Here is a 14919-nt window from a genome sequence, read left to right on the forward strand (position 1 = left end):
CAAGGGAGGGAGAGAGAATGGCTAGTTCATCCTGTTTTACAGATGAGGGAGTTGAGGTACAGAGAAGTAAAGTCACTTGCCCAAGGGTACGTAGCAGGAGCTGGGATTTGCATTTAGGTGCCCGGAGTCCCAGGCCCGTGCTCTCTCCAAGTAAGCCATGCTGCCTCTCATTGCCTTCAGGGTTGGCACTCCTGGTTGGCTGCATCTTCAGCTCTAAATGGGAGTTCAGAAACCACAAAATCTTATTTAAAAAGGCAACAGTTTGACTTCCGTCCTGGCAGCACAGCAACTAATCAGGGGACTGGCTACTATATTAATTCAACATCCTGCTGCACCCTTGGAAAAACCACTCTAGGCTGTTTAGACAGCGTTAATACTCGCGGTGTGCCTCAGGCAGCATATTTTAACCGACTTGGGTTTTGGAGTCGTGGTGTTATTACTCTCCTAACATTGTTGTCATGTGAACTAATGTAATTTCTAAAATTTAACCCTGAGCATTGATACATGATTTTCTTGATTTGTAGAAAACCTGGTTTAACCGGAAGAGGACTCTATGAACTAAAGCCTGAGTGTGCCAAGGATTTCAACCTCTATTTCTACCACTATTCAAGGGCAGAACAGTCCAAGGTAATTGTGTGGTGTGGTTTTGTATTAAAAAATTTCTGGATACTGATAAATTATTTTCGTTCGATTTCTAACTCCATTTTAAACTGCAAATTATTTTTCTTGTAATTTTTTCATTCATCAAGTATCAATCTGTACTGGGCACAAAACTGAACGTTCTTAAAAGCAGAAAATGGAGGGGGTTTAAGTATGAGGCTTACAGATAAATGTATTTAATTCATTGTTTCCCACACGCACATACGTAGCCATTGTTATAATACGCAATAAAATGAAATCATCTTGTGATGCAAATACAAAGAAGCCCAAAGCTATGTGGAAACCAAGGCCTGTGAAAGAGCGCAATTCCAAAATGTTGTCTGCCTCTACTGACTTCACTGACTTTGGGAGTGATTATTACTAGAAAAAAATAACCAAAAAGACAGTATGAATGGAGTGTGTGATGGAATGATGCTTTTAAATTGGATGTTAAGTTGTTTTACAAATGTTTTATAAGTGAACCTTTTCCTTTTTCTTAGGCAGAAGAAGCACAAAGGAAATTGAAAAGGCAAAATAGGGAAGATACAGGTATGTTGCTTGTATTATCTTTATGCTCATTTTTCCAAAGCCCTTCATCAGGCCAGTTTTTGGTTATGTTTGAGTTAGCAGCAGAGATTAAATTGAGAAGGGGGCAGTTTTTGATCAGAAGCTTCTGCGTAGCTGGTGGGCCTTTAAAATCTCTCCAGCAACTTTCGTGTCCCTAATAAATTCAAATCATGGGCATTGTTTCTGATTAAAGAAATCACCTAGGGTATGCTTAGGCAATAAATGTGTACATCTTCTTTGCCACTTGTTCAGAAAGATAAAATGTTTGTGAAAATGAAGTCTTTCCTTTAAACTGCTGCTATTTGTATGCATTATGCTTATACCCGCCTTGAGAATTTAGTGAAGCATTGCCAAAGATATTAAAGGTCTTCATTTGCTTGAAATGCCAGCAAATGTTCTATATGGCTGTATAGGAAAGTTTTTAAAGCTTTTACAGAAGGAACTAACTGTGAACTTTGTCTTTCAGCTCTTCCACCTCCGGTTTTACCTCCTTTCTGCCCCTTGTTTGCAAGTCTGATTAATATTTTGCAATCAGATGTCATGTTGTGCATCATGGGAACAATTCTGCAGTGGGCAGTAGAACACAATGGTTATGCCTGGTCAGAATCAATGCTGCAAAGGGTAGGTGTGGAAACTCTTTATGGAATGCTTTATGAAGATTTTAGTGCTGAGGTAGGCAATCAAAATTGTATCAGTATTTCATCACAGAGAACTTTAGAGGAAAAATCAAAGATCCAGATTAACCTGAAGAGCAACTGAGCAACTCAGAGGAAGATCTGAGATAGAAGTCATTAGAATCTCAAGAAATTTTTGCAAACTTGATAAGGCCTTTTTGCACGAAAGAATATGTAAAAGATCCATGGATGCATGTAGGAATTGAATATGTATCGTAGGAACCCTGTTCTCCATCTTTCTGACAAAAGGGAGGAAATTTAATTTGGGTTAACGATGAATGAGTTTGAGTCCAAAGAATACATTTCTGATAATCATCGTTAGAAACTGGAATAAGTTACAGCATGAGTTGATGGAATCTCCTTTTCTGGAGATCTTTAAGAATAGTATTTACAGAAGAAAGCTTATTTATCTGAACTAGTACCGGGGCCAACCTCAGAAAAACCCTTTCCCCCACATCGCGTAAAAAAATTAAAAGCCATTACATAAAGCCGTGTGAGCATGCTGAGTTATCTAAAATCATGGTCTAGAAATCCACTTAAAGGCCATAACCTGGAGTAGTTCTCCAAGGGGAACCCCTAACCCTCTCCCTTCAGTCCCAAGCCATTGCACTCCCCTCACAAGAACCACTTTGTGCTGAATCCTTTCAGATTCATTAAAAAAGGCACCCCAAGGTTGCCCTTCTGAAGAAGTTAGACTAATTGGGGGGTACGCTAGACCTAATCTTGAGAAGTAGTTCAGTCCAGTGACCCTATGACTGCTGGAGGTAAAAAGAGAAAAAGGTTAAGACCTCCAGTTCAGAGTTCAGCAGTTATTGGTTGCTTGATAAATGTTGGCTGACTCACTGACTGAATCATAATAGTGTGGTGCAAAATGTAGAAATATTGAATGAAAGTTGTAATGAATTTGTATGAACATCTCTCTGCTTGCATCTTTAGTTTATTCTGACCACACATTAATCTTTGTATATTTCTCCTGACTGGTGTGGATTTTGTTGTTTTCATTTCTGGAAAAAAAAATGTAATTCTGATGATCCTTTTGACTTTTGAATACTTGTAGACGTTTTCTTTTTACTCTTTTCATGTAGTCCTGTTTACGTCCATTTCCTATGTTAGGAGAACAAAAAAGGATTTCATGGCATTTATAATGTAGTCCGTGTCCTTGAATTTGTGCGGTGGCTCAACAAAGGAGCTCTTGGTTTTTACTCTCTGTAAAAATGTTGGCCTTACTTTGTCACGTTCCACCCAAACCACAAATCATCAAAGTCAGCTGAGAATAAGTGGGTTGGATTCCCACAGCATTAGGAGATGCTTCAATAACGTTGTGGGCAAGATTAATTTTGGACAAAACTAATGTTATTTTGACTTAATGTTGAGCAGGATCATGTGCAGGCACAGAATTTCAGCAAAGCTAATACCTTGAACAGAGATGTGTGGGTCGAAGTAGTTTTGTGATCAACACAAGCAGTGTTGCGAGGCTGCTACAGCAGAAAAATATTGAGAAACAAATATTTCTGCCATGGAAAAATCACAAAAATTGAGGGGCTGTGCTCCAAGTTTGAGTTTATATGACCAGGGGTGTGGGGGAGGCTGTGTAAAAGCAAAACTGCAAGTGAAAAACCTTGAATGCTAAGAACCAACTTACTAAGAGATGGAAAACTGATTATTTTGCATTAGGTGTTGCATTTGATTGGAATGGCACTCCAAGAAGAAAAGCAGCAGTTAGAGAATGTCAATGAAGAGCATGTAGTAACGTTTACCTTCACTCAGAAAATCTCAAGTATGTCTAACACTCCAGCATGCTTCAAATGTATATCTTTTGCTCAGTAAAATAATTCAAGTTGTAAAAATTTTCCCCTCCTTTAAATAACCTTTCTCAGTTCTAGAAGTGTTGCTTTTTTATTGAATACCTTAATATTCACTATTTGCTTATTGTCAAACGTAATTTGACTTGCATTAATATGCAGGACAAGTGTAAGCTGATTTCCTAGGAAAACATGAAAATACAAAGTTCAAGAATTCACTTTCTAAATTAATGTGGAATGTTAATAAAAATAGGCAAAATTGAGTAATCAAGATTATAGAATGTGAGCCCTGGGTGGAACAGGACTGTCTGACCTGACTGTCTTGTATCTACCCCAGTGCTTAGTACAGTGCATGACAAGTAATAAGTGCCTAACAAATGCTACCATTCATTGAAACTGTGGAAGCAAACTGTAGTGTCTTGAATCACCCGAGTAAAATTCATTAAATTTTACTTTCACAAGTAAAGGGTGGGGCTCTTTAAATGTTCTGTGGTGTTGTTTATAGGAGTATATTGAGGATGATTAGTCTGTTCAAAATAATTGAATCTGTTAAATACACTTTTCTTCAAGTCAAGGACCGTTTCCACCAAAACACTATACCCGCCCCGCCAGTGTTGCTTCATACAATGCTTTGCATGTTGTGAGGACTTAATCAATCAATCAGTCAATCGTATTTATTGAGCGCTTACTGTGTGCAGAGCACTGTACTAAGCGCTTGGGAAGTACAAGTTGGCAACATATAGAGACAGTCCCTACCCAACAGTGGGCTCACAGTCTAAAAGGGGGAGACAGAGAACAAAACCAAACATACTAACAAAGAGACTTAGAGGCTCTTTTATCCTGATCTCTAAAGCAGAACTGCCCTGCCCTGAAATATTTCAGCCATCATCTAGTGTACAGAATGGAAACCGGTTGTAGAAATTGGAGAGTTCTGACACGTTTACTTATTGTTAGTGTCATCATTATTGTCATCATCATCATATTTAAGTGCTGCTGCCCTTTGTGTCAAGCACTGTTCTAAGCATTGGAGTAGATAAAAGTTAATCAGGTCCCTGTCCCATCTGGGGCTCCTAGTCTGAGCAGGGATGCTTAGGGGAGAATTGTGAATGGTTGAGCAGCAGCATGGGCCAATGTGTCAAAAGGACCTGGGTTCTAATTCCGGCTCTGCCACTTGTCCGCTGTGTGACCTTGGGCCAGTCACTTCACTTCTTTTGCCTCAGTTTCCTAATCTGTAAAATGGGGATTGAGATTGTGAGCCCCATGTGGGACATGGACTGTGTCCAACCTGATTAGCTGGAATCTACCCTAACGCTTAGGAAAGTGTCTGTCATTATGATCATCATCAATCGTATTTATTGAGCGCTTACTGTGTGCAGAGCACTGTACTAAGCGCTTGGGAAGTGCAAATTGGCAACATATAGCGACAGTCCCTACCCAACAGTGGGCTCATATAAGAAGCGCTTAACAAATACTAAAAAAAAAAGGTACTTTAATACTTAAATACTTTTATAGACATTATGCATTTATCCAGTTGACTGCGGCGTTAAAAATTGTGCAGTGCTTTTTTGTGAGACACCTGCCAGCTGCCAGGCAGCTGTACCCAGCTGTACCCATTCGGGCCCAAACCCTGAGGGGACAGATGCATTTTACAACAGCAACCCCTTCAAATTTTCAATTTGTCGATCAGGTTGCAGTCAAGTAACATGTTCAACGTGAGGTATGTGTCATCCAGACCGTCTTGTAATCTTGCTTCTTGTCTTTAATCCATATGTACTAGGACCTGGTGAGGCACCAAATAATTCTCCTAGCATACTTGCCATGCTGGAGACTCTGCAAAATGCTCCCTACCTTGAAGTCCACAAGGATATGATCAGATGGATATTGAAGGTAAAATGAGCCTAGCCATTTCTAGAATTTTTTTTCTTTTCGGTAAAGTCTTTGCTATGTATTCATTCATTCATTCAGTCGTATTTATTGAGCGCTTACTGTGTGCAGAGCACTGTACTAAGCGCTTGGGAAGTACAAGTTGGCAACATATAGAGACGGTCCCTACCCAACAGCGGGCTCACAGTATAAAAATGAGCTGATTAATTTTGTGCCTTCACATTTTATTAGCTGATATTTTGCTGCATTGTAACCTGTTCTCCCTTTTTGCAGACTTTTAACCTCATTAAGAAGATAAGAGAGAGTTCTTCCAGCAGCCCTGTGGCTGAGACAGAAGGAACTATAATGGAGGAGGTACTGAATCATAACAAATACAGATGTACCTAATCAACTGCAGTGAGTTTCCTAAACAAATGAGGCAAATCTATTCCCACTTGATTTTGAATTCAATAGAATTGATCTACCTTTTCGAATTCCACAAGATTAGTAATCAGTTACTGCTTGTCTTTGGGGTATTAATTAATTCGCTGAAACAGTTGCTTCTTTTGTAGTGTACAGTCTTTCATTTTGGGGCATTCATGCAGGTTTTTCTAGGGTAATGCGAAAATATAGCGTTATGCATTGCTGTTCTCAAGTGTCTAATGGAGGTTCAATTTTAGAGCACCCGTGATAAAGACAAAGCTGAAAGGAAAAGGAAAGCTGAGATTGCCAGACTTCGGAGGGAGAAAATCATGGCTCAGATGTCTGAAATGCAGCGACACTTTATTGATGAGAACAAGGAACTCTTCCAGCAGACGTTAGAATTAGATGCTTCAACCTCTTTCATCCTTGACAACAGGTGATGGAACTACTCTAGATTCCACTGAATAATGTTGAGAACCTACTTTCTTTGTAGCACTGTGTTAGGGGCTTGGGATTATTCAGGTAGGATATAAATTGGATACAGTTCCTGATGGAAGGCACTCTGGCTCATAAACAACCCAAATCTGACCCACAGACTGAATTAAATTGTTTAGTTGGCCATTTATGGGTGCACTGGGCCCAGCTCCACCTTGGAAGAATGGACTGTCTGTTTTTTGTGTGTTTATGGTATTTTTTTAAGCACTTATTGTGCGCCAGGCACTGTATTAAGCCCTGGGGCAGATACAAGCTAGAAAGGTTGGACACAGACCAGGTCCCTTATGGGGCTCAGAGTCTTAATCCCCATTTTACAGATGAGGTAACTGAGTCACAGAGAAGTTAAGCGACTTGCCCAAGGTCACACAGCAGACAAGTGGCAGAGCCGGGATTAGAACTCAGGTCGTTGTGACTCTCCTGTCCTTGCTCTATTCACTGAGCCACACTGCTTCTCTTATTATGAAGCATGAGTCTGGTGCAGCTTTGAGAGGGAACTCAGAACATGAGTGCGGGTTGTTTAGGAAGCTCCTAACATGCTTGCTGCAAGAATGCCCGGAGTTTCCCATCCTTTTGCCCCCTTGGTGGTGAATTTAAGAGAGGGGAGCGGAAGCCCGAACCTAAACTTTCACCCTGACACATCAGTTTTGTTCCTGCTGTAAGCTCTGTGCCCTTCTTCAGCAACACTGGTGTACTATAAGCCAAATTAGTCGTACAGTCTACTTATCCTAATTGCTCAATAGGTAAAGATTCTTATGTCTGTCTCCCCAATTAGAATGTAAGCTGCTTGTGGGCAGGAAACGTGTCTCATTTATCTGCTATACTTTTCCTAGTACCTAGTATTCATTGGCCCTATTGGGCACTTTGTAGCAGAAAAGAAGCAGCGTGGCTCAGTGGAAAAAGCTCGGGCTTTGGAGTCAGAGGTCATGGGTTCAAATCCCAGTAGTGACAATTGTCAGCTGGGTGACTTTGGGCGAGTCACTTCACTTCTCTGTGCCTCTGTTACCTCATCTGTAAAATGAGGATGAGGTGTGAGCCCCCCGTGGGACAACCTGATCACCTTGTAACCTCCCCAGTGCTTAGAACAGTGTTTTGCACATAGGAAGCGCTTAATAAATGCCATTATTATTGTAAATACCCTTACTGCTACTCCTGCTGCTTTACTACTGTAAATATTGAAATTTTGGAAGAACGCTCGTTGAAATGGAATGTCACATACTGAAAAGATGCATTTGGTTTCAGTCCCATGGTTTCAGATACAACGCTAATAGCCTTGGGCCCAGAGCAAACCCGAATCACCGAACAAAGGCAGGTTGCTACCTGCATTTTGTGTCAAGAAGAGCAAGAGGTTAAGGTGGACAACAGGGCTATGGTTTTAGCAGCGTTTGTTCAGCGATCAACTGTGTTGTCCAAAAACAGAAACAAAGTTATTCAGGATCCAGGTAAATCAAGAGGGGATCCTTACCGTCTCCCCAAAAGTAAAGCTCTCTGTTCCTTTCTTTTTGTCTGTGCTGCTGCGGTATTTCTGACCCGGTGGATTAACTTCATTCTTGCAAATTCACTTGCTTAGTCAAAGCAGCTAGCAATTTATTTAATAAATGCAGAGTAAAGAATAAAGAACCTTCCTATTGAATTCTGGATAGAGGTTTGGGTGGGTAAAGTTTTGGTTAGTCACAGCTATTTGTTTAGCAGGCTTTTTACAAAGCGTTATGCCTTTAAAAATTATATTAATAAAAATCATTTATCTCAGAAAAATGGATAATACACCAGAAAGAGGGGTGATACTCAGGCACTCTGCTGATTCACAGGCTAAGAAATTTTTTATTAAGTTCTGTCTTCTAAATAATAATTAGGGACTTGGGGTATGAAGTAGACATAATCCCTGGCATCTCGAATGAGTGATAAAAAGGTTTAATAAATTGTCCATCTAGCCAGTTCAGGGTGTCAGAGTTGGAAGAAACAATGTAGAATGCTAAATGTATTTTTTTTTTTCTGCAGAAAAATATGATCCATTATTCATGCATCCTGATCTGTCATGTGGAACACATACTGGAAGCTGTGGACACATAATGCATGCCCATTGTTGGCAAAGGTAAAATCACTGGTTTGTTTTTAATGGCACTTGTTCAGGTCTTACTATGTGCCGAGCACTGTGTTGCGCTCCGGGACAGCTACAAGATAGACCACCCCCCCCACCTTAATTGCTAAGCAGTAATATTTAAAATCGACAGGGTTTGTGTTGAACTAAAGAAATGTGGTGTTATTTTTTCGAAGTTGATGAACTAGAAATGAGCTCTGTTCAGTATTAAAAATAAGCCTTCTTTTGCTCCCTCACCTGAAAGGTTCAGGAACTGAGGTGGACAAACAGCTCAGTAGGCAAGATTGGGGATTTTGGAGATGAACCCGCTCAGGGGAATGGAGCGGGGGGGGAACAGGTTGGTTCTTAGCCAGGGGATTACTTTCTCCTTCATCCTGGGTTGGGACAGGCTGTCCTGCAGTCTATCCCAGGCCAGTGCAGAGTTTTTTGAAAGTGCCCCAGGCAGCGACAGCACTGGGAAAATGACCAGAAAACAGTCAGTCCTGGACCGCCTTTGCGACTCACCCCAGCTCACCATTCACTCATTCACCCTGGAGAAAGGAAAGGTTAAGCAACTGGTTATTTCTAGGGCTAGTAAGGCTGCTTTGCTTGCTTTTAGACTGTGAGCCCACTGTTGGGTAGGGACTGTCTCTATATGTTGCCAATTTGTACTTCCCAAGCGCTTAGTACAGTGCTCTGCACATAGTAAGCGCTCAATAAATACGATTGATGATGATGATGCTCTGGGATTTTCCGGGGTTAGAGCTGGTTTTGCATTTGGAGCTGGTTTATTAGACCAGCACGCAAATGGTAATGTCAGCTCTGGAAAGATTTAAGTTCACTGGAAGACTGCAAACTCCCCAATCCCATGCCCCTAATGACCTGGCTACTTAGTCGACCGTAAGTTAGTTGTGGGCAGGGAATGTCTGTTATATTGTTGTGCTCTCCCAAGCGCTCAATAAATATGATGGATTGATTGATACTTATTGAACTGTAAGGTTAGATAATGGCTAGCTGAAAAAAATGTTGCCCTATTTGGTTAATGATATACAGGATAATTAAGAGGCTTTTTGAGCCACTTAGGTTATTCCTGTCTGTTCTTAATAAAAATTAGAAACATAGACTGTAGAAGGTAAAAGGGGAATGAGAAATTGTCTTCCATTTTCGTCTGTGGAATGGCTTGAGGGGCATCATACTGGGTGAGTGAAATGTGCAGTGTGGAAAATGATCCCAGTGAGAATTCCTCTGTGACTGTACAGAGAAAACTCCAGGTACAATTTAACATGTATGATGAGCTGGCCAAAGGCATTGTCATCTCCCCGGTTAGCTCTTCTTATTTCAGTATAATGTTAAAACTCCACATACACGTCGTGACATTTTAAAAAAATTCACTTGATGCTAATGTGGTGGAGTTTTAACATTTAATAATTTGACTTTTAAATCCTAAAGAATTTGAAGTTTTAAAAATCAGTAGGAGAAACAGAGATTAAGTATACCTCATCACAAGGTGTGGACTATGCATTTATATAATATTTCCTTGCAGATTTTGAAGTAAATCTGTAAAGATAATGAAGTCTTGACTCTTAATATTGCTCTCTGCTATTATGTCATTATAGAAAATAGGGTGAGGCCTTTGTTCTTTTAAAGATTGTCTCCATTCCAGGTAATTACATGTGGACCTTCTACTGCAGCTATACAATGATAGGCTTAAAAAGTGTGAATCTATCACTTAATGATGCTGACATTAAATATCCTACTACTTTTAAAGGTATTTTGACGCAGTGCAAGCAAAGGAACAGCGAAGACAGCAAAGATTACGAGTGCACACAAGCTATGATGTAGAAAACGGTGAATTCCTTTGCCCCTTATGTGAATGTTTAAGCAATACTGTTATTCCTCTACTGCTTCCTCCAAGGCGTGTTTTCAACAGGTAAGCAAGCCTTGTATCATAAGTCCTTTTAATAATGTGAAACTTTGCATCGAAGCTACTAAAATCATTTGGTTAACCCTAACCATGAAAATTAGAACCACACAATTACCCAACGTATGTCAAATTTATGTTTTTCAAGTGACTTGCATCTGTTTTTATTTTTCCTTGGAGCAGTTAGGTGCAATGTTTTCCATATCAACTAAAAGAAGGACAATAGTTACTTTCCACTGTTTGGATCGTGCCCTTCATCTTCTTGAAAATATTTGTAAACCAAAAGTCCCTTTTCTAGACCAGATAGCTGCAATTTCTTTGCCCTTTCCTTATAGAGCCTATATAACCTCGAATCATTTACACTTCCTTCTTTCCTTCATGTTTTCCACATCTCCTTTAAGTTGCTAAACGCCTCCCTGGACAAACTACTGACTATTCTGGCAAACATTATTTTAAGAGTAAGGGGCTCCAGAAAGTGATGCAAATTGTAAATGAACGCTATTATTTTAGTCTGTAGAAAACTTTTTTGCTCAGGATTTTCAATATGGAGTGGTAGGTTTGTTAGATTCTGATCCCAGGTATCAAGTTACTTTTAGTTCCTTAAGCTAACTAGCCTTAGTGGGATAAAAATGTGATTTTTTACATCACCCTCTGGCAGATCAATATAAATTAGTGGAATATGTGAGGAATTCGATATGCTGCCCCATCCAGAACGGTGAATTGCAGCATTTCAGGATGAAGTGGTTACAAAACATGTAATTTATACATTTTACCCTTTTGTCTGTTCTTTGAATTATTTTACCATTTCGCCTCTAGCATATAGAAAAGCCTTTGTAAGGTAGCAAGATGTTATATTGTTCATTCTATATCAAGAATGAGTTTGGGGTATGTTTAAGTGACAGAGTAAGTGTCATATTATCAAGAACTGTTCTAAACTAGAGCTGCTGTCACCTGCAAGAATCAAAACTATCTTTTATTAGCATCTATTTCACTAACTGATAACTTGAAATTCCAAGATTTTAGAAATTCAATGAATGTGCTATATTTTTCTGATAGGTAATATTAAACTAATTTAACTCATTCTACAGAGTAGAACAAGTACAGATTTTCTTAACTTTTGCAGTGTACTCATATGCTGACTCACATGTAATTTTAGTTTGTGATAGTTCTCCTAAAACACTGAGGTTTTATTTGTGATGAACCCATGCTGAAGAAAACTCACATTATGCTGCTCACCCCAAAGTCTAATGAAACATGCATACACACAACCTCTGCTGAAAGTGCATCATGTTGTATCCAGAAAGTTGTTGGAAAAGCATTCCCCAATTCTGCCATAGCGTCCTATCCGAAACGCTTAGTGAAACTGTGTATTGAAATGAACTGAATAGGTATTTTAATGAAAACTATCAGGATCACAAATGATCATTCAGTTATTTAGTACTGTGCCTATTGCTACTTAATTGTAAATATTGCATGTAACTCTTCTTGGCAGGCTAGATTTTTCAGACCAACCAAACCTAGCTCAGTGGATTGGAGTAGTCTCTCAACAAATAAATGCAATAGAAGTTCTTCAGAAGGAAGACAGTGCTCTCAGTAAGTTTTGAGATCTAGTTTTTTTTTGGTCAAAGTTTAAAATTGCTCTAATGTCTGCTTTTCAAGGAACTACACTGAAATTGGGCCTGAAACTTTTCCAACCTTGGGTAATTTCGTTGAATCCAGAGCAAAACCGTCAGTGCTTGACAAGCAGTAAGCGCTTAACAAATGCCATAAAAAAAAAATAAATTTTATTCTATTTTATAATGTCATTTGTGAAGTGATTTAAAAATTCATACCAGTCAAAATGTATGCTGTACTTTAGTGCTGCACTTTACTTCAGATTTATAAAATTCTGTTTTGCACATAGCACAGTTTTCGTGAAGACCTCAAAGGGGCAACTGGACCTGGTGTTAGGTTTTTTGCTTTTCCTTGATTGATTGGATGTATCAGAGTTGGCTCTGAGGCACTACCATTAAAGATCTTGAATAATAATAATAATAATAATAATAATAATAATGGCATTTATTAAGCGCTTACTATGTGCAAAGCACTGTTCTAAGCACTGGGCTTTGGGTGAGTCACTCCCTCAAACTCATACTCATATTTCCCTCATACTCCCTCCAAAGTATGAGGAAAACATACTGAGAAGAAAACTTTGGGAAAAACTTGCTTCAGAGAAGCAGCGTGACCTAACGGAAAAAACACAGGCCTGGGAATCAGAGGACCTGGGTTCTAATCCTGGCTCTGTCACTTATCTCCTATGTGACTTTGGGCCAGACACTTAACTTCTCTGTTCCTCAGGTTCCTCATCTGTCAAAAATGGGGATTAAATCCTACTCCCTCTTGCCTAGACTACGAGCCCCATGTGGGACAGGGACTGTGCCCAAATCGATAACCTTGTATCTATCCCAGCAGTAAGAACAGTAGTAACAAATAGCACAAGTACACAGTGATTTAATAATATTTAAATCAGCCTTGGATTGTAAGATCCTTACAGGTAAGGAATGTGTCGTGGAGAAGCAGCGTGGCACAGTGGAAAGAGCACAGGCTCTGGAGTCAGAGGTCATGGGTTCAAATCCCAGCTCTGCCAACCGTCAGCTATGTGACTTTGGGCAAGTCACTTAACTTATCTGTGCCTCAGTTACCTCATCTGTAAAATGGGGATTAAAACTGTGAGCCCCCCCGGGACAACCTGATCACCTTGTAACCTCCCCAGTGTTTAGAACAGTGCTTTGCACATAGTAAGCACTTAACAAATGCCATTATTATTAGTAGTAGTACTGTTTTGTATTTCGGACACTGCATTGGACCTAGCAGATGCTCAATAAATGCTGTTTAGTATTACTGTTGCTTTTAGAGGTCCAGTTCATAAACCTGGTTGCAAAGGCAGGTCAAAATGGAATTTTTCAATAATTATGATTATAGAATTCAAGCACTGTGTCAAGCATTGTCCTAAGCACGGGAGTAGAAACAAGTTAATCAGGTTGGACACAGTCCCAGCCCACATGGTAGGTAGGGAGAGCAGGTATTGTATCCCCATTGCACAGATGAGGAAGCTGAGCCCCAGATAGGTTAAAGTGACTTGCCCAAGGTCATAAAGCAAGCAAGTAGTAAAGCCGGGATGAGAATCCAGGTCTTCCGACTCCCAGAACTGTATTCTTTCCATGAGGTGGGCTGCTTATAAGTGACCACTTGGATGGTGGGACTTGATGTCAGCTTATTAAACGTCAAGGAGATGGGTAACAAGGCAGCTCCACCTCCTCTTCCCAGCAGCAGAGGGAATAATAATAATGATGGCATTTATGATGCGCTTACTATGTGCAAAGCACTGTTCTAAGCGCTGGGGAAGAGAGGCCTGTCCACCTCTCTTCCTTTGCTCCCTTGCCCTTCGCTTTGCTGCCAGAAGATGGAAAGAAAGCCTCTTCTTAACCTTGCTGCATGCAGCTGATTGTCCAGGAAGTTATTTGGTCATCCACTGCTTCCTTCTCTAATGTATACTTGACTTGTTCAGGAGTAAGGAGAAGTTCATTTTCTCCCCCTCTCTCTTCGATCTGCCTTTCTGAGCTCTCTTGAAATGAAGTATGCATGTAAGAGTTTAAAAAAAGGCACCTTCAGTCTCATGGTTTAGATCATTTACATTAACATAACGTATTCGTTCCGTAGGTAGCACCTCATCCGACAGTTCAGAAAATAAGGAGGAACTGCAACTCCCTGAAGGGTTTAGGCCTGACTTCCGACCAAAGTAAGTATATCATCCTGCTTATTTTGAATCTGTCCTATTTTAGCAACAGGATTAAATCGGAGGTGATATCCAGGGTGAGTGATAACATTGGCTAAGGACCATACCATATTTTCATCTTCTGCAGGCTTTTATTTCCTTTCTTTCCATTGAATCAGCTAGCCGGCTATTTAAGTATCTGCTTTGTATAGAGTTTTGAGTCCTGCTCTACTGCTCCCATGTGACATCGCTGTCTTGATAGACTTGCAGATGAGCAGACCAATTTTCATCTCATGGGCTTTGACGGGGATTGGCAGGGACAGGCCTGGAGGCAGCAGGACAAAAGCAATGTATAGGATTCACATCAGACCCAGAGGTTGATGTACAAAGGCTTGAATTCTGGTGGTTTCATACCCACGCACTGAGTAGCTTTTGGCTTCATAATAATAATAATAGTATTTATTAAGCACTTACTATGTGCCAAGCACTGTTCTAAGTACTGGAGTAGTTACAAGGTAATCAGGTTGTCCCACCTGGGGCTCACAGTCTTAATCCCCATTTTACAGATGAGGTAACCGAGGCACAGAGAACCTGTGACTTACCCAAGGTCACACAGCAGACAAGTAACGGAGCCGGGATTAGAACCCACGTCCTCTGGCTCCCAAGCCCATGCTGTTTCCACTAAGCCATGCTGCTTCATCTGCCTT

The 14919-nt window shown here is 40.2% G+C and overlaps 1 protein-coding gene across 1 annotated transcript in view; it reads left to right on the top strand.

The window, feature by feature from the left end:
* Nucleotides 1-14919, top strand: part of UBR2 (ubiquitin protein ligase E3 component n-recognin 2) — a 77974-nt gene that overhangs the window by 48213 nt on the left and 14842 nt on the right. Inside the window, exons 23-34 of the mRNA XM_038761408.1 lie at nucleotides 525-627; nucleotides 1140-1188; nucleotides 1673-1827; nucleotides 3555-3657; nucleotides 5460-5569; nucleotides 5840-5920; nucleotides 6226-6404; nucleotides 7703-7902; nucleotides 8459-8552; nucleotides 10306-10467; nucleotides 11951-12051; nucleotides 14158-14236. Coding sequence (XP_038617336.1) covers nucleotides 525-627; nucleotides 1140-1188; nucleotides 1673-1827; nucleotides 3555-3657; nucleotides 5460-5569; nucleotides 5840-5920; nucleotides 6226-6404; nucleotides 7703-7902; nucleotides 8459-8552; nucleotides 10306-10467; nucleotides 11951-12051; nucleotides 14158-14236 — 1416 coding nt within the window. The remainder of the gene's footprint in view (nucleotides 1-524; nucleotides 628-1139; nucleotides 1189-1672; nucleotides 1828-3554; nucleotides 3658-5459; nucleotides 5570-5839; nucleotides 5921-6225; nucleotides 6405-7702; nucleotides 7903-8458; nucleotides 8553-10305; nucleotides 10468-11950; nucleotides 12052-14157; nucleotides 14237-14919) is intronic.

This window comes from Tachyglossus aculeatus, chromosome 19, assembly GCF_015852505.1.
Source record: "Tachyglossus aculeatus isolate mTacAcu1 chromosome 19, mTacAcu1.pri, whole genome shotgun sequence".
Lineage (NCBI taxonomy): Eukaryota > Metazoa > Chordata > Mammalia > Monotremata > Tachyglossidae > Tachyglossus > Tachyglossus aculeatus.